Here is a 22,372-nt window from a genome sequence, read left to right as displayed (position 1 = left end):
GCTATGTTAATACTACCTAGGTAGGTATAATAAGTGTTCATGCCTCACGCCCGTAATTAATTGAATTTTAGTACCTTTTCAAAATTACCACGACTCGCGATGAAATTTGAAGTTCCAGTACTGTTGAAGTTCATAGGGGAATGATCTTAGGAAATACCCATTTCAGGAGTAAGGGACGTAGGATAATCCCCGCATACGCCTCTAAATAAATTACAATGAGAGGTTACTTCGCGCTGGTCTTTGTTTGCTAAACGCCACTCGCCCTTCTTAATATGCATGTCGGTGCAATGATTTGTAGTTTGAAGAGCCAATGTTTGGTAGCTTTCCATCATGGGCACCGCGGTTCTCTTTTATGGTAATATCTTTGAGCATTTAGGGCTTGCTCAAACTGTGACAACCCCTTTCTCACCAATCTTATATTCTGATCGTCTCTAATAAGTTACTACAAATCTCATCTGGTGGTACTTACAGGGAAACGTTAATTTCCAGATTCGTTCGCCGATAATGTGCGAATACACCTGGTTTTTCAGTTTATGTGATCGTGGGTTAGGGGGTTATAACTAGGAGCCCCTAGAAGATTTTGAATCACTCGAATATCTGCTACCACCTCACTTGCATTTGAATATTGTGTCATCCAGCACTTTTTGATTACATCTCCTAATATCATTTCGCTTGTATCTGGATATTCATCCGCCTCGAATAAATCTTCAATATCTCCTTCGTTTTTGTCGTGGTAGGGCTTATAAGTAGTCTCGACTTCATATAACAAAGAACCAAACGCGAAAAGTTCTGACTGGACAGATGGTTGCATAATAGATAGCCTCGGGTGCGTGGAATGTACGCTGGGTGCTAATGTAGGTTCAGACCCGTCGAGAGAAGAACCGGCGAAGTCTGAGAGCTTTGCGTTTTCATCCCAGTCCAGTAAGACATTATATGTGCCAATGTCTACTTGTTTGACGCCGCACGAATGGATATATCGGAGCGCTTCTGCAACCTGCAACGCCCACCGGGTCACTTCACGCGGGGTTGGCTGCTGCCGGTCTTTCTGAAGATCAAGGAGGCGTTGGCGGAGAGGGTATTGTAGACGCTCCAAAACAATTCCCTTCTCGTGTATTGCAAGTAGTTTTGTAATATAGGGGTGTGACTTGAGGCGTTGGTAGATCTGACCCTCAATCCTTAGCTGCTCTCTGCAGAGATCATCGGAAATAGGCTTTTTTATGACAGCAGAATCTGAAATATGGAAGACGCCTCCCGACATACCGGCATTCCAAGGAATTCCAGTAAAACTTTCGGGAATGGGGGGTATTTGTGCCATTCTGATTGGTAACAATAAAGCGAAAGATGAAGGAGGTAGCTTTCCCTCGTTTTTACGATAAGTAAAAGTCGAATTAAATGAAATTGGAGAAAAGAAATTGGGAGCCCTGTTATGCTAGAAATATTTTGATGCACGGGCCAAATTATGCACATAAAGCTCTAGGTTAGGTACCTTAGGTTAGGTACCTTAGGTTAGGTACTTAAAGGATTCCTAAATGATATTTTTAAGGGGTTTGTCGACGATATTGAATCGATCGTAGATACGTTTACGTAGATTTTTAAAAACTTGAAAATCTAGAGATAGGTAGGTAAATATTAGAGTAGGGGGTTGAAATATCATAGGAGCAAGCCAGATGAGACGATATTGCACCGTATGGTGCCTAAACAGACACTAGGCCACAATAAAACTTCTATTTGATAATAGAACAATATTCTTAGACATGTTTGATATTCCTCCATGGCATCTTACCCAACCCGTCCCGTACAGTCAGGACTTGCTTCCCAACTTCCCCGGGCTCAACTCCTGCAGAGATACCGTGGATCCATTTTCCTCCATTTTACATCTGCCAAAATTGCCATCCCGTAATTTTCCATTGCCGCCATGTCCCCCCTTTTTACCCTCCCTGCTACCCCGGCTCTCCGGTGTATCGTATACGCATGGGTGTGTCAATTTGTCAACGCCCTGTGAAGATATTGGCGAAGTGGGACCAATCGTGGAGGCGTCTGGTTGTTTCTTGTTTTCTTCTCGTTGAATATTATCGGACACATAACTCTTGTCTCTCACAGAGCTTGGTGATTTGAGAGAGGGCAACATAGGCGATCCTGGAGATGATATGGGCGACACGGTGAATGTCGGCGATGTTGGGTAATACGGGGGCGGTGCTGGAAGCGCGCGGCTTGGTGGTGGCCCAGCAGGGGTGACCAGATGAGGAATCTCTATGGGTTCATCATGTGGTCTTAGAGGGCGAGTAGGAGAGAACGGCAGTGGCGGCGAGTGTGACTTAAATACAGGTGGATTTGCTATACCAGAATGCACTGAGCCACCTTTGTTAGGCCCTATAGGAATCGACGTTCCTATAGGGCCGCTACTGTAAGAGCTGTTACTGTCACGCAGGAAATGAGGTGCGAAGTGTATGGCTGCTGGAGGTGATAGAGAGACAGGAGGTTCGGAAACGTCATTCAGGGTCATGTGGCCCTTTCGCGACAGTGTAGTTTTCTTTTCGGTGCTCGTCTTAAGAGTAGTTGGTACGATTGCTCTCTCATCTACACTGAAAACCGATGAGGAGTTTGGCGTATCGCCTTGCTTGAGAAGTGACGGGAGGAACCTACGGTCACTGAGGCGCGCCGGGGGTGTTAATGGCGGACCCTTTGATGATGCTGAAGGTGGCGGCGTAATCAAAGGTGTATGTGAGCCACTCTGTGGTTCAGAAGACGAACGACCAAGACGAGGCGCAATCGGGGTGTCGTCTAAGAAGCTCTGAGAGCGTTGTCGATGTCGGCTTACTAGGAAGCCTCCGAGGAAGACAATCGCTATTATCGCTAGGCTTGAGCAGATGCCTATCGCAGCCTTACTACCTTCCGTAAGGCCTGTCGATATACTTGGCACCGTACCGATACTCGATGTGGTCGAGTTGAGTTTTGAACTTAACGAAGTCTCTGCCGCTATAGACGACGAACTAGATATCGTAGCTATGATGGATGGCAGGTCGTTACCTGGGAGTATTGTTCGAAGACCAGGTTCTCCAAGCTCTAGCCACGGAGATCTGATTAGAGAGGATAATAGATCAGGTTAAAGGGAGACTCACTAGTTGCAGCTGAGTTGCAGTTGAATTTGTTAGGCGGAGGTGGCCCTGGATCGTAGATCAGGTAATTACCGATACTATATGAGTTAATGATCGTAAATGTTTATAGTTATAGTTGATAATGTTCAGCCTACTTCTGACATTTATTAATAATCAAGTCAACATTAGCTAGCGAATCGAGTCAGCCGAATATCGTAGTATTTCTTTACGTATTAGGTGATAACTGACGACTCTGCCCCTTTTTACCTGTCCATACACCACAGAATGTTGAGTCGCAACAATACAACTTCCAGAGCTCCGTGTTAGGCCGAACATTTGAGAGCCGATTGCATACATCTTCGAGATTCTTGCGAGGGTCTTCATATAATCCATCAACAAACTGCTTAAAACAAGCGGCTATGCAAGCTTTCGGGTTTTGAAGACCGATATCGGCTGGATTTGGGTCGTTGCCTTTATATTTATCACGATGATTCCCCCTCCCACTGACGCTGAACTGGTTAAAGTTGGCTCTCCGATGGAGGTCCATGGTAATCGGTCAGGGTCTCGTGTATTGTAAAATATTAAATATTTACCTACACGAGCAAGTCAAGCAACGACGAAAAACGCGAGGCATAATTAGGGAACTCGATAAAGGATTGGTAATAGCAGTAATGGAGGAGGAGTAAAGGAGGGTGAAGTGTATCAAATTATTCGACGAGGCACTTTGCAGCTAGAAGGAAACTTCCATGCTAGCAAAGTGTTGCTTGCCTTTGTGGCGCCTGCAATATAATATCTGCCATGTGCATACGTATCAATCGCATTATCAGTCTCCGGCTATTGTAAGCCATGGCGCAATGCGATGACGCTTCGCACAACAGGACGCCGTTGCGCTGAGAATACGATCTAGGATAGAGTGCATCCAACTTCCTAGCATAATAAGACAGTGCGTGTCACACGAGTCCTGCATCTTCCCGTGCCGGACGATAATGAGTCTCGTGTGGGAGCAAGGTTGCGGCTATACGCCTTCTCCAGTGGTATATGCGAACCCGCAGAATTTATCTGGAAGAATGATGTGGGTACAACAGGAAAGCAGCAGATGTTATCCAAGGGCTGGATACGAAATCATATCATATGAAGTGCCGCAAAGCTGATAGGCAGGTATGCGTTCCTTGCAAGACTTGAGTCTTGGTGACTGAAACGTGCACAGCACAAGCAAATTTTCTTGTGGGAGCCGAGATGACCCCCGAGGATGCTTTTCTGTTCTATATCAAGTAGTCAGTGATCTAGATTTGCCGCTTGTTAGCCTTTACCGCGAAGAGAGATCTTTGTATAGTATCATCCAAACCTGAATCTAGATTCTAGCCATCTTATTCACGTAATTACATTAGGTTACCTAATGTGTAGGTAGTTATAAAATCAAGAGCCCATATTCTCTAAGTGCAATTTAAAAGCCTTACAATATAACAATTGAATTAATGTAGGGATACATCCAGGATAATGACTAGAAATTATTAGTCCATTGGTTGAAGTTCTTTCCTAAGCATCTAAAAAGGGTGGCGAGGAATTAAGATGAGGTTCAGATATTGATCAACCAATGATGAAGGGCTATTTAACCAATGGCTTTACAGTGTAGGCGAACAGCCACAGGATAATGTGACACATTGTGTTACTATGTGGTTGTGGATAGACCAAGAGAAAATCGAGAGCTTTACGAATGTTTGCTATAGAATACTCCACGGCGCTGCCAACGGTGGGACACGGTAAATGTCTCAATTGGACAATATCTTCATGTAAAGTAGGCCTGAAGTAGCTCCAGGGGGGATCTTTTTCTACACGGCTTGTAAAATTGGTACAGGGTGAATGTGTTACGTAGGTGGATGGATAGGTATTATAATAGTTGCAATCGCCCATAGTTATTGATTTCTTCCTAACACATTGCCTTATCAAGGTATAGAAAGATGGTTACCATAAGGCCGTGAGATAATTAATAAGGACAACTAAGTCAGGCATAGGGATAGACAAAGACACTTCGATAGAGCCCTTGTTAGCGGATAGGTAAGTGTTGACATTGTTATGGTTTCAGTAATTATCGAGTTAGATGTGTTGTCTGTTTAGATTTCCCAAATCTAGTGGACAGGAAAAGATATTTAAGACGTTGATATCGAAATGTGGAAGCTAAAATCGTATTCAGAGATTTACCATTAAGGATCTGCCAAATGCTTTCATAAGTGTTTCATGATCAGGCTTCGTATTTTTTACCTTGTAAATGTGTAGTATAGAAATATGCTGCAGAGATTGATGACATAGGTATTATTACAGTAAGTACCTTAGGCAGTTGCAAGTCTCCGTTCTATTAGTGAGAATTAATAGAATGGGATGAGACAATGAAGCTATTCACATGGAGTAAATAATGAGGAAAGATTACATAATCTCTATGGTGGGGGACGAGAATGACGAGAATGACGAGAATATGGGGACAATAGAACCCACCAACCCCGCCAATTGTCTTCAATGCATCTGTATTACCTAACATTGACAATGAGTTGGCATAAAGATAGCGTTATCGATAACCTTTCTAACTTGATCTTTATCTGGCTAATATCATTGGAGGATTATTAAGAGGGGCATCTGAGGCTACTGCCTCATTCCATCATAATCCATCTATGCACCTCTGTAAGTTGAATTGTTAGCGTAAGCAACTAGGCTAAGACATTAGGTTAGGTAGCGTACTGTACGTAACTTATCACCGATACGTTCACCTTTACTTTCGACAACACATCAACATTGTCTATAGACGGCGTTTATTTTCTTGTATTTACTTGGCCGAGACAGCATAGTTCCTCTGGAGCTCTATTCTTTCTCACCTCTTCTCGCCGTCTAAGAACCCCTCTATTGTTCATGGTCATTCATTAATATGGATCCGAATGAACAATCACAACCGACCCTGCCGCCGCAGGAGCAGGTATGCGACAGTCATCGATACTCGAATTGTTTTGGAAGCTAACTTATTCTTGCTTATTACCATTAGATGCGCAAAAGGCGGCTTGCGAAGCTTGGTGGTCTAAATGCGACACCGTCTAGCCCGAAACCAGAAGATGCTACCAAACCTGAGCCTCCGACCTCGTCAGCGTCGCCGGCCTCGTCGCTTCCGGCTACTCTGCCAAAGCCAAATGTGGCAAGCCAAGAGAACACTCGGCCAACTCTTCTGCCGAATCCACAAACCAGCTCCGCCTCTTCTTCGTCATCCACAAGCCAATCTCTGGCAACAAACCCGTTTTCCCAGCTCGGTGGGGGAAACAAGACAGAGCCTGGAAATAATATCGCGGAGGATTCAGGTAACAAACGTGTTTCCAAGAGGCCATATGCAGCTATTGACATAAACACGACAGCTATGCCATCCAAGAAGATACATATCGCAAAAGAAGAGACGTTAGAAAACTGGTCAAATCGGGTGCTGGGCGATATATTCCGTATCACGCTTGACGAGGCTCACACGACCGATAGTAGGGGTACCAAGCTGACCTACTTGCCAGAGCTCAAAGCTGAGTTGGAACAATCTGGTGAGCCGATAAAACTAACTGCCTCGACAATCGACTCGGCAATCCTCGAAGCAGCCAGATATGTATCTACAAGTAAGGCGCTTCTAGACTACCTGCTGCCATGCTGGAAGCGCGTTGTGAAGGCTACTAAGCCCGCTAGACCCTCGCCACCCGAGAAAGAAGCTGTCTTGAACGAAGCTAAGCGGCTGTGCATGAGCAATTGCATATTTGCGCTTACTATGCCTGAATACTTCGGGTAGGTTATTTCCCAAACTGTATGCGTGCGTCTCTTGTACTGACTACCAGCAGCCGTGACCCTAATCCGAACCACGATTCTCTAGTGCCATACCTTCTTCGGCACCACGATAATGAGGACGGTATCTGTTTAGATTTCTTTGCTGAGGCCATTTCTCGTATACCGGAAGATGATACTGTTGCAGCTATCTTCATAGATGCTATGGCTACCATGAGTAAGAGGCTTGCCACGATGACTATGAATGATGATTATAGACCATACATCAATGTAAGCCTATCGTTTTCTTCGGAATTTACATGTGTGCTGATAACGACAGTGTTTGGTTACATACGCAAGATTCTCACCTTTGCTCAACGCACTTGCAGAGCACCCTAGCTTTCAAGTAAAGCCTACACCAGATATGTCCAAGGAGCAAATAGCTTTGGCAAGCGAAACCGAAACTATCTTAGGGCCATTTTTTCGCATATCGCCACTGCAGACTGAGGTTACTAAGACCTATTTTGTTAGTCCGCGAACAATCGATGCGGGCCATGTGAAATCATCCCAGAGTGCCCTTCAGATGACACTAAAGGCTCATCAAGGTGACCTCTCAAGCATCACAAATGCTTTTGTTCGTGCAAGCCCAAGTGCCCGAAATAGTATTCTCGATTGGTTTGCATTCGTGGTCAACACAAACCATAAAAGGCGTGCTCTTCAAGTCAAGCCGACAGACGTAGCCTCAGATGGTTTTATGGTTAACGTGACAGCTATCTTAGACCAACTATGTCAACCTTTCATGGATACCACATTCTCTAAGGTGGATAAGATCGATGTTGACTATTTACGACGTAGCCCTCGAGTCGACATGAGCGATGAAACCAAGCTCAACGCCGATCAGGCGACTTCAGAAGCGTTCTATAAAACACACGTCCCAGGCTCTTCTAATTTCATCTCGGAAGTTTTCTTCTTAACCCTAGCCGCCCATCATTATGGCCTTGGGGCAACAAATTCGAAGCTCAAGGATCTTGACAGGGATATCAAGTATGTTGAGGGCGTCATAAAACAGATCGAAGGGGAGATACCCAAGCTACAGAGCGTAAGCCATGCCTTCCCTAGTGTAAATCATTTTTGCTGTTGCTAACAATGCTAGGACCCATTGCGTCTTGCTGTAGCAAGGCAACATCATCAGAATGCTGTCAATGCAGTTGAAAGACATATAGCGCTGAAGTATTCTATCGAAGGAATCGTATTAGACTCGTCTATGCAGACACTATCTTTACAATTCATGAGATATGTATCTGTGTGGCTTCTACGAATTGCTAGCGGAACAGACTACATACCAGGCAAAGATTTTACACTTCCTCTCCCTGCTGACATACCCGAGGCCTTCAGCTGTCTCCCAGAATACGCCCTCCAGGATGTCGTTGAGAATTTCAAGTTTGTTTTCCGGTACGTATCCCCAATAGACCGTCCAAACTAGCTTAACGCTTACTTCCATATTAGTTTCTTGCCCGACATTTTAGTATCCGCCGTTGGGGACGAGATAATTACACTATGCATTACCTTCTTGAGGTCCTCGGAATACATCAAGAATCCTTACCTGAAGTCGTCTCTCGTCACGTTATTGTTCTCTGGGACATGGCCGTTGTATCATCTTAGTAGGGGGGTTCTAGGAGATACTTTGGTCGGATCAAAGTTTGCTAATGAGCACCTCCTACATTCACTCATGAAATTTTACATCGGTGAGTTACATGGTATCGTTCGGGCTACCGTATGCTAATAGTACTAGAATGTGAACATAGTGGTGTCAGCTCCGCATTCTACGATAAATTCAATATCCGCTACGAGATATTCCAGGTCATCAAGTGCATCTGGCCAAACAGTGTTTACAAAGATCAGCTCAGCCAGGAAAGCAGGTATGTCGGAGCAATACTGACTGACCAGTGGCTTCGTCTAACCATGTCTAGGGTTAACCGTCAATTCTTTGTACAATTCGTGAACCTGCTTCTAAACGATGCGACGTACTTATTAGATGAAGCATTAACTAAACTCGTTGCGATACATGACTATCAGAAGCAATTACATGAGGACACATTATCTCCCGAAGATAAGGAGAAGGTCAGGGCGGACCTGGAAACTGCTGAGCAGCAGTGCCAGTCCTGGATGCAGTTGGTGAACGATACTATGGGAATGATGAAACTGTTCACAGCGGCATTACGCGACGCATTTACCATGCCCGAAATAGTAACTCGGTTGGCGGGCATGTTAAACTACAATCTAGAGTCCCTAGTTGGTCCGAAACGAGGCAACCTGAAAGTACAGGATGCCAGGAAATATCATTTCGACCCGAAGACCCTTTTGTCCGACTTCATAGACATATACATCAACCTATCACCGAAACCTACCTTCATCGAAGCAGTTGCTGCCGACGGTCGCTCATACAAACCAGACAACTTTAAGGAAGCAACCAGGGTGATGGAACGTAGTCTTCATACGGCACCCGAAGTCATCTCTACTTGGACTTCTCTAGTAGAAAAATTCGCAGAAGCTAAGCAACGTCTAGATCAAGCGGAACTCGATCTGGGCGAAGTACCTGATGAGTTTGAGGATCCCCTGTTAGGTGATTTGATGACTGATCCAGTCATTCTACCGTCACAGAATATCGTTGATCGGTCAACGATTGTGCAGCAATTGCTCTCTAACCCGCTGGATCCCTTCACTCGAAAGCCGATGACTATCGACGATGTGACTCCAGCTAACGAGTTGCGTGCCCGGATTGAGGAATGGAAAGCCGAGCGGATAGCAGCTGCTAGGGTTAGAGTATCAGAAGGGGATGCTATGGATACGACGGCAGGTTGAAGCGGTTTCCGAGCGAACCCTACAACTTTTGTACCACCAAACAATAGATGATTAAATGATCACCTAAGAGTATAGTACAGGCGGATGGTCTCGAGTGAAGCTACAGCCAGGTGGTTATGCATTTTCTTAGACTGCAGGGGTGCCTATAACGGTTTATTTCGTCTATTAGGTATGCGGTGAGCCTGTGGATTAGCTTTGCGAATCAATGATAGATACCTAGGTTAGGTACTTGATCACCATGGTAGATAAGTGACCATGAAGTTCGTCAATTGTTTTTGTTTTGGGACTAATGAGGTGCATTGCTTACCCCTATTCCTCTTTAGCTGGCTTGAATGACAGCACCCACGCATCAATTAGTTCCTCACTTATTGGAAAATAGCTGTACTCTCGGGTGAAATAGTAATGGTCGTTCAAGTACCCTATCATATTCCAGCATTTTAATGCCAAGTATGCCAAAAGTTGCCCCAGAGGGTTCCTTTCGCCGCTTTAGCCCTAATACGATGCGCAAGAACATGGCACAGCTTAAGGACTTTGCTGTCAGACAACTCGATTAGGTCTGTCTACTTACACGATATGTGTATTAGTTTTACAACTATTTAAAAAGGTATCGGTTCCGGTTGTGTGATCCAACCAGTTTTTCTTCCTTCCGTGCTTCATCTTTATTATTGATCTTAACTGCCAGATCTTTCCAGGGGCTACTCAGCGCAGTCGATAGTGAGGGCGCTTACTTAGTTGAATCCAACGTCAGCTCATAACCAATATTACAAATACCAATACCATATTCGCCATGGCAGATTTCAGACAAGTTTTACAGAAGACAGCAAATGCTTTTGTAGAGAATAACACTCTCGCGGTGAAAACGAGGGACACGTCCTTGTTCTCTGCAATTCTGACAGAGGACTGCATTCGGATGTATCGACCCCTCTCCTTCATCCAGAGGTATTCGCAGTTCTTTAAGGCCCAGATCACCAATGCCGACTACGAGGCCCAGATGCAAGTTGAGCTCCAGACCATGAAGGACGTATCTCAGAAGATCACCAGGATCGTGATCGACACGACTGAGCGCAGGGCTACCCTGTGGAGCGAGCAGACTATCTTAACGGCCGACGGATCTACTAGCAAGGTCGAAGTGATTTGGGATCTGAATTTCTCGGAAGATGGGACTCGTGTCTCGCAGATCATGGAGTTCGTGGATACGTATGAGGCTACCAGGGTGCTGGAGCAGATGTTGGCTAAAGCAGGCGCTAAATAATCGACGTCAATTATATTTGGTTTTCATCTAAGGTGCAACGATGACAGGTAGTTGATTAGCTATTCTCGTATGCAATATAATACCTAGATATAGTCTGTAACTTTCTAGTGCATTAGAAGATGCCGAGTCCTTAATATCGTGGTGTCAGAATCCCGAGGATCTTAGTGCCCCTTTTCCCCTTCCATCTATTCGACCAATCCCATTCGCTCAAGCCGGGATCTCCAGCAGGCTCTTGACAGTGTCGACCGCAGTCTTCTCAACAGGAATCCAATCGATGCCCAGGGCCTTGCTAGTGCGCGAGTTGTCGTAACCAAAGGTGGCGGCTGGTTTCGCAGCACCCGGGGCGAGCTTGACGTTGTCGTCAGGCAGCTTGTCAGCCAGTTCGGGGAACCCGCTGCGGACAGCACGCGCAAGCTGCACGTTGTCGTAGAAGCCCGCCGTGGTAAAAAAGCGCTGGCCGGCCGCCTCGGGGATCTCCATGGCCTTAATATGGGCGAGCGCGACATCCCTAACGTCGACCCACAACCATATGCCAGACGTTGGGATCTCCTCCTTCCACTTGCCCTGGATCAGGTCCACGAACCGCTGGTCGCTCGTGTTGATGTCCTTTAGCGAGTCCAGGTGGTGCGCGACAGGACCGAAGACCATGGGCGGGCAGATTGTAGCAAGTTCAAATCCGGGCTTTTCCTGCTCGACGAAGTCCCAGGCTGCCTTCTCGGCGTACGTCTTCGACACGCGGTAGGATGTGGGGGGAGGTCCCGCAAGTCCGTCCTCGTACCTACGACCAATTAGCCCTCGAAGGTCTACATACTTGGAAAGAAGAAGAATGCTGTCGGACCAACAACTCACGTGTTCGGGTTCCAGTCTGCTTCGCTAAAGACTTTTGCAGTGTCGTTTATCTTGCTCTCGGACATGATGGCGGCGAAGGAGCTGGTGACGACAACGCGCTTGACACTGGGCGCATACTTGGCAATGGCCTGGAGGATGCCCTTTGTGCCATTGATAGCCGGTTCTAGCAGTTCCGTACGGGCGTCGGTAAACTTGAAGTGGAAGGGCGACGCCGTGTGCTGCACGTAGTCGATTCCGGGAGTGTTGGCTATCAACTCGTCAAAGGCGTTGGGCACTGCGATGTTCGGCACAATGGCTACCGAGAGTTTCGCGCCGGGATATTTGGCGCGAATTTGAGCGGCCTTGGTCTCGGAGCGGACCGTCGTCACCACCTCATAACCCCCTTTGAGCAGAAGCTCGAGGACGTGGGCTGTGGGAATTCGTCTATGTTAGGCGTTGGGTTACGTAGGATAATTATTTACGCGGGTTTAACTTACCGGCAATAAACCCGGAACCGCCAGTCAGTAGCACCTTGGGCATTTTGAAGATTTATTTCCGGTGACTTGTAGTAGAACTAATTGATATATGAGTGAGTTAGATGTGATGTTGACGGAAGAAGACTTTTTAATAAATCTGTTTAGAACTGTCTGTTTATGAGGTTGAACCAAGTGTATATATATATACCTTATATGTAGGTATGTATGTATCTCGATCCCCTCTCCAACTCCTATTCATCCGAGGGTGATTAACAGGTAGATGTACATATGGCAACATCGCGGGGTTCCATCATGGATAGGATAGCAGCGCCGCTAAGTCAAGCTTTGTTCTCTCCGCCAAGCTTTTTTCGGTGATAGCAATTATTATTGGCTTAGGTTAATATTTAGGTAATGTCACCAATCCGATTTCAGTCTTCTATGTAAGTACCTGTTCACTTACTTTAATAGGTCTTAACTAAAGCCGAAATAATCTCTTTTATACAGAAGATACACACGTCAGCCGGTCGTCAATTGATTTTCGGCCTTTACAATCGGCTAGCCCAGCCCGTAGCATATCATGACGACGAGTATTAACACGAGGAGGCTCTACTCTAGTATATCTCATATTTCTAACAAGCAATATTTCTTTTCGTACGAAATAAATTCACGAGAACACATGAAACTATTTGATCTTCTTTACCACCATGCAAATGCATAGCTAACATCGACTTAGGTTGTACCTGATGGGAAAATAAAATATATCGCGATTCGTTTTCCTTCGTATTTACCTATATTCAACAATATAATTCTACCGACACGTGAAATTTGACATACAATATACCTCCCTATCAACCAACTCCTCGCTGCTCCAAAATTGAAAAATGAACTACCCCTGACGGCCTAAATGATTCAGAGCTCGGGCGTATTAAGATCGTCCTTCTCATGGTGAATTATAAGCTTGGTGCCTTTTTCAGCAGCCGACTCCCTCCAAGCATTGGCTATCAGTTTCCCTGGTCTGAAACCCTTGGTGCGCATCACAACTTTATCGGCATGGTATTCATATATAAGGACGAACCATTCCAACCGTGCATCAGTAAGGACGTATTGGCAGACGCGAACGAACAGCAGTGCTGGCATACGGCGGGTCGCCCGCCCGATGGCTGCGAGAAGGTTACGGACGGACGCTAAGGCTTCAACCCTATTCGTGACACGCAAATATGGTGACTTCATCATGTACGAGTTGCGGACGTTAAGCCTTTTCAACCGCGGGAAGAAGGGCGCCTCTTGGCCCTTAGGCGGCTCTGCTATGCCCGACCCAAGGAGGAATGGTGTAAAGAATTGGACAGCGTCGATGCAATCGTCGAATTCGAAAGATTCGCATTGCTGACTGAACGTCCGCATGTGGTCATAAAAGGCCGACCACGGCTGTTTTGGGGGTGCGTAAACTGGCGTTAGCATCGGGCTGGGGCGGCGTAGACAGAGAACTCGAATTGTTTCGGAATTCTGGAGGCCCAAAGCAAAGCCTAATTGTGTGTCCATGGAATTAGCAAGGGTGTTGATAATAAAATCGAGTTATTCATTGTAAGTGACATCAGGAAGATGAACAGTTCCATGAGCAACAATAAATGATACCACGTACTATTTCTCTGTTTGACATCTCGGTTGCGTGTTGAGTCATGATTGAGTTCGACATCAAGATATTCCAGTGTCTGAAGTCTAGACACAATAAATAGTATAGATGTCGGTTGTAGGTGCCTCCCGGTGCATCGAAACCCGCCAAAGACGTCAATGTGTGGTAATGATACGACGTCGAGGTCAAGTTCCAGACACGATGTTAGAGCTCGCCCCGTCACGAGTGCTCCCCCATTCCTACTGGCCAAGGACGACGCATCACTAGGTGAGTCGACACGAAGATGAAGGTCCAGACCGAGGGGAGAGGTATCACTCTTCTGCCATTGGGTCATTGCCCGAAAGAAAGTCCCAAGGGCCATGGTCAAGATCTCGGTGCTTCGCCGTCGCTCTGCCGGTGTTTCCGGCTCGCCATCAAGGCGAGAGTCATACTTGTCGAGGGAAACATGGAAGCAGATAGTCTGGACAATTGCCCTGCGCCGCGGTGAGGTTACGATCTGGCAAAAGGACTTGAGCCGTCTCGGAGTCACACGTATGGCCTTGAAGGTAATAGGCTCGACAAATTCCTCTTGCCATTCTCTGGATACCGTTGCATAATGCGCAATAGTCGAGACTGGCCCTTTTCGCCAGTCGTTAGAGTTAGTTTGCCGCGCCACAAGAGAATAAATCGTCTGGCGTACCTCGTATGGTAACGAGTTCAGCGATGGTGCCGCTGCCATGGTTTGATGGTGGCTAGGAAAAGAGAGCGAAAGGCATAGCAGCATAGAAGGGCCACGGAAAGCCGGCCGTATAAATAGAAGGAAACCAAATTAGATGGGAAAGACGGGAAAAGACCTCCAAAGGAGAGCGACATCTTGAAGATTCCCATGTTGGGACATATGGGATTTTGGTTTTGCCACGCGGCTCCCTCTTGGAGAATTTCGTGCATAGTGTCCGTTCCTAATTCCCGGATCCTCTTTGACATCTTCGAGTTGCTCTAGACCAGGCGGAAGCAGCCGGTCGACTAATAAATGCCGACCGGAGACGACTCTCCGCTACTAAAATACCAATCATATAAATAACAGCTAAGCCCAAATCAACCCTTCGCTTAAAAATATACCTATTCAAATCAAGTTTATGTTAGTTAACTAACCTAGATAATAAAAGAAGCTAGGTTAAGTATTAGTGATACACCTTCTTATTGATTCCTTATGAGGTAATGGCCACTTTTATATTATTCGTAGTCCGTAGACCCCGAAGACACAGCCTCAGGCACATAATTCTAAATCTTGATTCTGTACACTAGTCCTCAAGCATGTTTTGAGTCAGACGCAATATGAGAGAATACGATGTTCATAGGGAGATTCTACATAGGCTGATTGGTTGGCATAAAGAGGCCGCCTGGTGGGACAGCTCGCTTCTCAAGCTCGGAGAACTTCCACATGGCACATGCGTAAATAAACGGCAAGTAAGTGTAAAGCCACGATAAGCCCCTTCGCAATTACAAGACAAGACCTTTTACAGGATAAGACAAGTTAGGTTAAGTAGTCAACGATACTACTCTCACGAACTGACATGATTACCTGTAGATTCTATAAGATGGCCTTCACTCATCAATTAGTTACTAAATATTCAAACCTTGCAAAGCAGCCTCCCTTTTTCATTTCCCATGTCCTCGTTTATCAGACGGTAGAAACACATGGTAGGGCTAAGAGGTAACTACCTATTATCATAACTTCTAACTACCTAACCTAGAAACAAGAATCGAGTACTTGAACGTGGGAATCGACTATTCTTATATTAGTCTACTATACAACTACATGTCCATTAATAATGAACCTAACGAAAACAAGCATGCAGGTACTGAATAGGTAGACGCGATATCTATGGAGGGGTCTTGACGTTTGATAAGAGCCTTTGTTTTCCGCTACCTACCGCAAACTCCAAGTGCCAAGTCGCATCCGCCAGGGCCGTAACCAACGGGAATATTGGGAACCTGCCAATCCTCCACCGGAAACCTGCATACAACACCTCATTTTGCATTAGACCGGTGAAGAAGATAGCTTTAGTCGACTGCAATACGACGTCGGTTGGAGGCTGCCGGGGTTCTGATGGGTCCTGGTGATAAGCCAGCCCACGAGTCGGGGCAGTATTCAAAGGAATAGCTAAGCTGTGGAAGGCTACGCGAAGATAAGATATCATCCGGTCGGCTTGTTGGATATTATAGATAAAGTGTAGAAATAGAAATATATAAACCGCGGGCGGCCGCCACAGATGGATCCTGATCCGGGCGGGGGATCATACTCACACCGTCAATAACGAAGGATGCCCAACCAGGTAAATACCTGATACCCAGTCGGAGCTAAAAGATGGGCCACTCCGGCTTAAATCATCGATGTATATCGTTCCTTTTATGCGCCTGTTTGATATTGGCGAGACCGGTGAAACGCGCCCCTCTCGAATACATACAAACCACACAACACGGCGACGTCACGTTCGGGCTTGGCGACAAGACTTACTTAGCAAACATTCGACATCCCAAGACGATTCTCGGCGGGAACGACCGGACTACGGCAAACCGGCAGGGTTCCTTGGTGCCATTCACCGTCGTATTTGCAGACAGCGAAGTTGTGACTGCCGAGTATTTGCAGGACATCGTTACGAGCTACTTAGGGGGTGACGACGTGTTCTCTGAGGACTTCTTGGAGGGTGTATACATTGTGAATAATGGCACGAGCAACAGCCAGAGCCTCGATGCAAGTGCGCTTGGATACCTGAACGATCTTGCACCACGGCATTTACTCTTAGACGGTAGTTTTGAAAGTAGCTGTTGTAAGTTCTCGGATCATCCCATCTTGACGGCCCGCGTAACTCCCCTGAGAAACTCTCGAGCTGACCATCCTTAAGACTCCACGGACATTGCAGTAACTTACGTCGGGGGCTCAAGTACTAGCAACCTCGCTGCTGGGCCATACGCCGCGCTGGTTTCGGATGACTCGATAGCGTTCGGGGCAGTGTACCGACTCTACCGCGACTCATACCGCAACTTTCTCTATGGCGCATATGATTCCAATGACGGGGAGGGCACGTTCAGTTCCGTAGAAATATTCCTGCCCCGATTCTGGGACCCTATGATCCCGGTGCCCTCCCGTATTTACAGCTGGGGCGACGCGAGGCCGCTCGCAGGGTATCGAGTCGCGATCAAAGATCTATTCGACATAAAGGGCCTAATCACATCTGGTGGCAGCCAGGCATGGGCAGAGATCGTCGAGGTTGCGAACGAGACCGCACCGTCCGTCCAACGGATTGTTGATTTAGGCGGTGTTCTCATTGGCAAGTATAAGTTGGCGCAGTTCGCGTCGGGTGCGAATCCTTGGGACTGGCAGGACGAGCATTACCCATTCAACCCCCGCGGCGACGGCTGGCTTACATGCTCTGCCTCGTCTTCTGGCGGTGGCTGCTCTGTAGCTGCATACGACTGGCTTGACTTTGCGATCGGCTCGGATACTGGATCCTCAATGAGACGACCTGCTGCGGTGTCTGGGACTTACGGGAATCGACCGAGCCAAGGACTAATGACGCTTTCTGGAGTCATGCCGATCGGTGCGGCGACAGACACAGCAGGCGTATTCTCCCGAGACGTGCGCGACTGGGTACGCTTCGCTAAGAACTGGTACGTCCCTGAGATGTGCCAGGACCCTTCGACCACAGGCTTAAGTCCCCTAAAAGCATCCGACTCGTATAGCTTCCCAAAGCGCATCTTGTATCTCACGGACTACTTGCCCCTGAAGAACCCGGCCGCGGAGGAGGTACTTCAGGGGTTTATCCGAAACCTGACGACAGTCTTTGGGATGACGGTCGAAGATTTTAATTTGACTGCGGTTGTTGGTAACACAACTGACCAAGTTCCCAAATACGACGCTCTAAATAACGCCACGGGCGTTATTAACTCCATGACGCAGTACCAAAAGGTGGGTAAACCGCTGATTGCAGCATGGGGGGAACGATATGAGGGTCGCTTCCCACCGATCGACCCAGCCCAGCGGCTCGGATGGAAGGCGTACAACGAATCGTTGTACACCGATGAACTGTATAGCCAGGCACTAAGTGTTAAGCGAGCGGCCGTAGATTGGTTTGAATCGGAGATACTGTACTCAACCCCGGAATCGTGCAGCGAAAGCATCATGCTGTGGGACATTGGCACAGGCGGGTTGCCGAGCTATCGGGAGGAATCTCTGAACAGCGATCCCAACACGACAGCCTTCCTAGCTATGACACCGCCGACTGCGGGTATCAATGGTGCTAGTCTATGCCCCATATACGGATGCGTCGACATGACAATTCCAATCGGACAAGTACCCTACTTGAGCAACGTGAGTTTCGTCGAGGAGATGATCCCGGTTACGGTGAGTGTCATTGCAAAGAGAGGCTGCGATTTCATGCTGTGGAACATGTGGGAGAAGCTTGCAGATGAGGGTGTGCTGAAGACTATTAAAACGGGAAGGACTGCGTTTTGATTACAGCAGTGAAATTAACCGGGCTGGATATTGCATGACGCATATCTCCTTATTGTCCACGACTTACACCTAAGCCCCCCTTTTAAGCGTCTTCGTATAACCTTCATGTAGGTACCCTGGGTGCCTATGTATTAGACTTTGGTTACTCATCTTGTTAAAAGAACATGTTAAAAGAAGGCTCTCACTCGCCCCGTTGCGCAGAAAAATAAAATAGGAATTTGTATGTAGAATGTAAGGATGTAGGAACGACATGCAATGTAACGTACCTAGTGGATGACGAGATACAATCTGTTTTCCAGGCGGATCTCTAGTTTTGCACGTGGAGGGGCTAACGCCACATACCACATACCTAAACGAAGAAGTCTCTAGTATTAGATATGCCTAAGGACCATTCGAGTGTTACTCTGAAGGATGCGGGATTGCATTTCAGCTCGGTGGCATTTTTGGCATTTTTGCAAATGTGACCAGGTATATTTTACCTTATTTAGGCTGACTTGTACATGCATATGAAGAAGTTTAAAGGGGAGTTTAAAAGGGCTCGGTGTGTCTTCTGTCTAGAAAAAAAAAATATGGCGCTACCTAAGCCTTGCTTCTGCCTTTGACCTTTCACATAAACCTCTCATTATTACCCTCCGTCTCTGATCGATTCTGATCGATTCTAAAGATTTTACAACACCGTCTCTGCCCAATCTACCCACTCTACACTACCAACATTACAGCATCTACAGTATCTACAGTCCTAGCCAAGACATGAACCCCATCACTACGTTGCAAACATATAATTACTCAAACATACATCACTCGGACAAAACCATTGGCGAGTGACAACCCTATTCGATACAATTCTAACAACACTACGCATCACTATCGTACATGCATTGTTTTTTGACCTCCAACGCCCCGGTTATCAATCGCGGATAAAACTTGCGGATGACACTTTGCAACAATAATACAAGACACGCCTCATACTCGATAACAGCGCAAAGCCCGGAAACCCTCGCTTCCCAGTAAAATAAAATAACAAAGCAAAACAAAAAAAAACCCTCCCGATCCTATTATTACACAGGATAATCCAACCGATATCCGATCTTCGATGCGCGGTTTTCCAATTCCATCACTGTTCTTTTCTTTTATCCCCTCCTGGGGCTTAGGCACGTCCCTCCGTCTCAACGAACTGGAGGAGACGGTCGGATAACCGTGAACGGCATTATGTTTTGAATCGTCAAAGGATAGTCGGGACATCGTCAAAGTTGATTTGGGTCCGGGTGCAAAATCAACTATTAGGAGTTTTTGGCGCAATCGGCATAGTTTCCGGAACCCTCTTCCTCCATGCTCCTTGTTTAATCTCCACCACTCATCTAAACTTGGCCGTACCTAGAATGGTGTAGCTACACTCCCCAGTTGATAAGTACGAGCAACAATATCGATTTGTTGGATCCAGAAGTCGCTGCATGGCCTGCTATATTGTTCGTCCATATCCCACTGGGTCGTGTCGTCGGAGCTTTGCAGTTGCCCATCCTCCTAATTATCGCTAACGGAATTATTGAAATGCAAAAGACTTAGAGAAATGACATGGCCGTTCGTCAAACATACTGGACGAAAAGGAATGACCAAATGACCTATACGACTCTTAGGGAACAATAAGGGAATGGTGTCGTGACGTGGCATGGCATCCTGAATTCGACCATGGCGCATGAAAGAGATGCACGGCGAATCGGCTCGAAGTTGTCCACTGGAATATTGTGATGTTGTCCACAACGGCATCGGTTGTCAATGGTTGATGACAGCCGGCCGGAGCAAAGCCCGTACATAGGACACCTACGCGAAGTAGCTGCCTGTACGGCGAAATAGACAACCCGTTAACTCAGTAGAACGGCAAATGCAAAAGCATTGCGTCTGTCGTCGTCACAAAAGGCTACCCCCCCATCATAGCCATCGAATCTCAGTCGATACGTAATCTGGTCCTGCATACCCCCCCTGGTGGTATATCCCAATTTGACATGGAAACAACAAACGAGACAATATAATACAAGAGCAGGTCGGAGGCTCGTTATCGAATTATTAAGGTTGTTAATTAGAATAAAGAAACGCCTACCGAGTAACTACTCGAGAGACGTTCGAAAAGAGAACGGAAATGTGCGGATTACATATGCCGAGTTCGACAAATCATAAGTCATCGACTCTTGAACTTGGCATCTGCGTCGACGTGTCCTCGTCAAAATCCGGCTTGACGAGCCACGGGTAATCTTGCGCAGCCCCGAAAGACGGTACTTGACCGATGGTAGGAATCTCAACCGGTTGTTGGTAAGGTATTGCGTTGTACCAATGGTCATCATGTTGCGTTGGCGCTGGCTGATATTGATCATGAACCTGATGAACCTGCTGAGTTTGCTGAACCTGTTGGACTTGCTGAATTTGTTGCATCGGAGGCATCTGAGATTGCACCGGCTGGGAAGGATGGATCGGTTGGTGGACCTGTTGATGAACCTGCTGATGGACCTGCTGATGGACCTGTTGGTGGACTTGCTGATGGATTTGCTGATGAACTGGCTGGGCGACTTGCTGAGGGAACTGCGTCATGGGTTGCTCCATGATAGGCGTTGTGTTTAGCGAATACGTCGTCGCATGCGGAGACTGGTGCGTGTAATAGCTATCATGACCTGTCGGGCTATGACCTGAAATTGCAGTCGTGAAGCTATCAGGGCTATTCTGTATCGAGCTCACCATATTCCTCGCCGTGTTGTACGGAATTTCTAGTGGGAGTCGCTCAGGTTGCTGCCTCGGTATTTGGTACTGTGGCATCGGATTCGTGTTCATTGTCGCGATGCCAGGGTTGTTCTGGTCTGTCACATAGTAAGGATGCTGGGGTACGCTGGCCGTGCGCTGAAGCCCTTGAAGTGCGGGGTGTTGAAACGACCGGAGTATTTCGCTATGGTATTCGTGGGCGCCTCCGCCGGAGATACTGTGCCGGTGGCCGTACTGCTGCTGCGATATGTCGTATTGGCTTACTTGACCAAAGTCGGCAAAGGACGACGCTCGCTGGACGGCGTGGTCCTGCAAATCCGGAAGCCCGCTTGTCAAGTGGCCTGTTGGCCACATACCAGGTTGCTTGGGAGTAGACGGAGACTCGCCGCTGTCCGACTCAGAAGAAAAATCTTCCATCTCTGAATGGACCCCCCTCTGGTGGGAACGCCTCTGATGTTTGACCATGGTTGTTTTCCGGCAGAAACTATAAGGCGCGTTAGCAGTTACCTCCGATGACAATAAATTCTGCGCTACCTTTTGAGGCAACCCTCGTGAGCGCACTTATAAGGCCGTTTGCCCGTGTGGATGCGTCGATGTCGAGCCAGACTCGAAGACTGAACGGGTTAGCAGGTCTACTTAATACTAAAAGTTCGACGAAGTTCTTACATCCGAGAAACGCTTGCCACATCCAGCATGTTGACATTGATGAGGTTTCTCGCCGGTGTGAGTGCGGATATGGACCGTCAAGGCGCTGCGTTGTATGAAGCTTTTACCACATCCTTCTGTTGTACAGGAGTACGGTCTCTCATTCGTATGTATCCGATAATGCCTTTGGAGGTCGGACTTGCGGTTAAAACACTGCATTCGTATGAGTAACTCGGATCATAACCATGGCGACGGCGACGATGACAATGCGTGACCAAGAAATGTCTGTACGTACCTTTCTGCACGTATCCCAGTCGCACTGAAAGGGTCGAGCCGTCGGCTCGTTGTCGACAAGTTCCATCAACTCCATCTCTCTGGTGACCCCAAGATCTAGGACCCGGCGACCAGTAGTAGTGTAAGTGTGCGAACGAGACTACTTATATGTCTTACAGTGCGGACCAAGAAGCACAAGGTATATGAGTGCTGTGGGACCAGACCCAGCAGTCCCTTAAGGCGAAGGGACAGGGATAACGTGGGTCGTTTAAAGGCAGCCCCAAGTGTGGATGATACCCT

General features: G+C 47.1%; 8 protein-coding genes across 8 annotated transcripts; 3 read left to right on the top strand and 5 right to left on the bottom strand.

Annotated features, from left to right (window-relative positions):
• Positions 1–196: 196 nt before the first annotated feature.
• Positions 197–1,372, bottom strand: F4813DRAFT_363588 (kinase-like protein). Its single transcript, XM_049243713.1, has one exon. The coding sequence runs from the start codon at positions 1,313–1,315 to the stop codon at positions 527–529; it is 789 nt and encodes a 262-aa protein (XP_049098508.1). The 5' UTR covers positions 1,316–1,372; the 3' UTR covers positions 197–526.
• Positions 1,373–1,801: 429 nt separating this feature from the next.
• On the bottom strand, positions 1,802–3,642 carry F4813DRAFT_390583 (uncharacterized protein; the record flags this gene model as incomplete). Its single annotated transcript, XM_049247042.1, has 4 exons — positions 1,802–3,063; positions 3,120–3,193; positions 3,251–3,284; positions 3,345–3,642. 4 exons carry the CDS (start codon positions 3,640–3,642, stop codon positions 1,802–1,804), a joined length of 1,668 nt encoding a protein of 555 aa, XP_049098507.1.
• A 2,122-nt stretch (positions 3,643–5,764) lies between these two features.
• F4813DRAFT_363585 (ubiquitin conjugation factor E4) lies at positions 5,765–10,209 on the top strand. The gene is made up of 9 exons (XM_049243712.1): positions 5,765–6,057; positions 6,124–6,430; positions 6,485–6,890; positions 6,944–7,157; positions 7,207–7,965; positions 8,020–8,318; positions 8,373–8,611; positions 8,659–8,785; positions 8,837–10,209. Exons 1-9 carry the CDS (start codon positions 6,010–6,012, stop codon positions 9,726–9,728), a joined length of 3,291 nt encoding a protein of 1,096 aa, XP_049098506.1. The 5' UTR covers positions 5,765–6,009; the 3' UTR covers positions 9,729–10,209.
• A 53-nt stretch (positions 10,210–10,262) lies between these two features.
• Positions 10,263–11,083, top strand: F4813DRAFT_128320 (uncharacterized protein). The gene has a single exon (XM_049238682.1). It carries the CDS (start codon positions 10,516–10,518, stop codon positions 10,978–10,980), a length of 465 nt encoding a protein of 154 aa, XP_049098505.1. The 5' UTR covers positions 10,263–10,515; the 3' UTR covers positions 10,981–11,083.
• F4813DRAFT_128332 (putative NAD dependent epimerase/dehydratase) lies at positions 11,084–12,581 on the bottom strand. The gene is made up of 3 exons (XM_049238683.1): positions 12,306–12,581; positions 11,830–12,238; positions 11,084–11,758 (listed from the first exon to the last, which is right to left on the bottom strand). The coding sequence occupies exons 1-3, from the start codon at positions 12,346–12,348 to the stop codon at positions 11,188–11,190; spliced, it is 1,023 nt and encodes a 340-aa protein (XP_049098504.1). The 5' UTR covers positions 12,349–12,581; the 3' UTR covers positions 11,084–11,187.
• A 157-nt stretch (positions 12,582–12,738) lies between these two features.
• Positions 12,739–15,082, bottom strand: F4813DRAFT_363582 (uncharacterized protein). The gene is made up of 2 exons (XM_049243711.1): positions 13,924–15,082; positions 12,739–13,807 (listed from the first exon to the last, which is right to left on the bottom strand). The coding sequence occupies exons 1-2, from the start codon at positions 14,675–14,677 to the stop codon at positions 13,194–13,196; spliced, it is 1,368 nt and encodes a 455-aa protein (XP_049098503.1). The 5' UTR covers positions 14,678–15,082; the 3' UTR covers positions 12,739–13,193.
• Positions 15,083–16,261: 1,179 nt separating this feature from the next.
• Positions 16,262–18,409, top strand: F4813DRAFT_390578 (amidase family protein; the record flags this gene model as incomplete). The annotated part of the gene is made up of 2 exons (XM_049247041.1): positions 16,262–16,724; positions 16,800–18,409. 2 exons carry the CDS (start codon positions 16,262–16,264, stop codon positions 18,407–18,409), a joined length of 2,073 nt encoding a protein of 690 aa, XP_049098502.1.
• Positions 18,410–20,575: 2,166 nt separating this feature from the next.
• On the bottom strand, positions 20,576–22,169 carry F4813DRAFT_390577 (uncharacterized protein; the record flags this gene model as incomplete). The annotated part of the gene is made up of 4 exons (XM_049247040.1): positions 20,576–21,638; positions 21,716–21,768; positions 21,821–22,012; positions 22,095–22,169. The coding sequence occupies 4 exons, from the start codon at positions 22,167–22,169 to the stop codon at positions 20,576–20,578; spliced, it is 1,383 nt and encodes a 460-aa protein (XP_049098501.1).
• Positions 22,170–22,372: the final 203 nt, after the last annotated feature.

This window comes from Daldinia decipiens (genome assembly GCF_022478715.1).
Source record: "Daldinia decipiens strain CBS 113046 unplaced genomic scaffold F4813scaffold_22, whole genome shotgun sequence".
NCBI classification, from domain to species: domain Eukaryota; kingdom Fungi; phylum Ascomycota; class Sordariomycetes; order Xylariales; family Hypoxylaceae; genus Daldinia; species Daldinia decipiens.
This window is presented reverse-complemented; position numbering and strand designations above follow the sequence as displayed.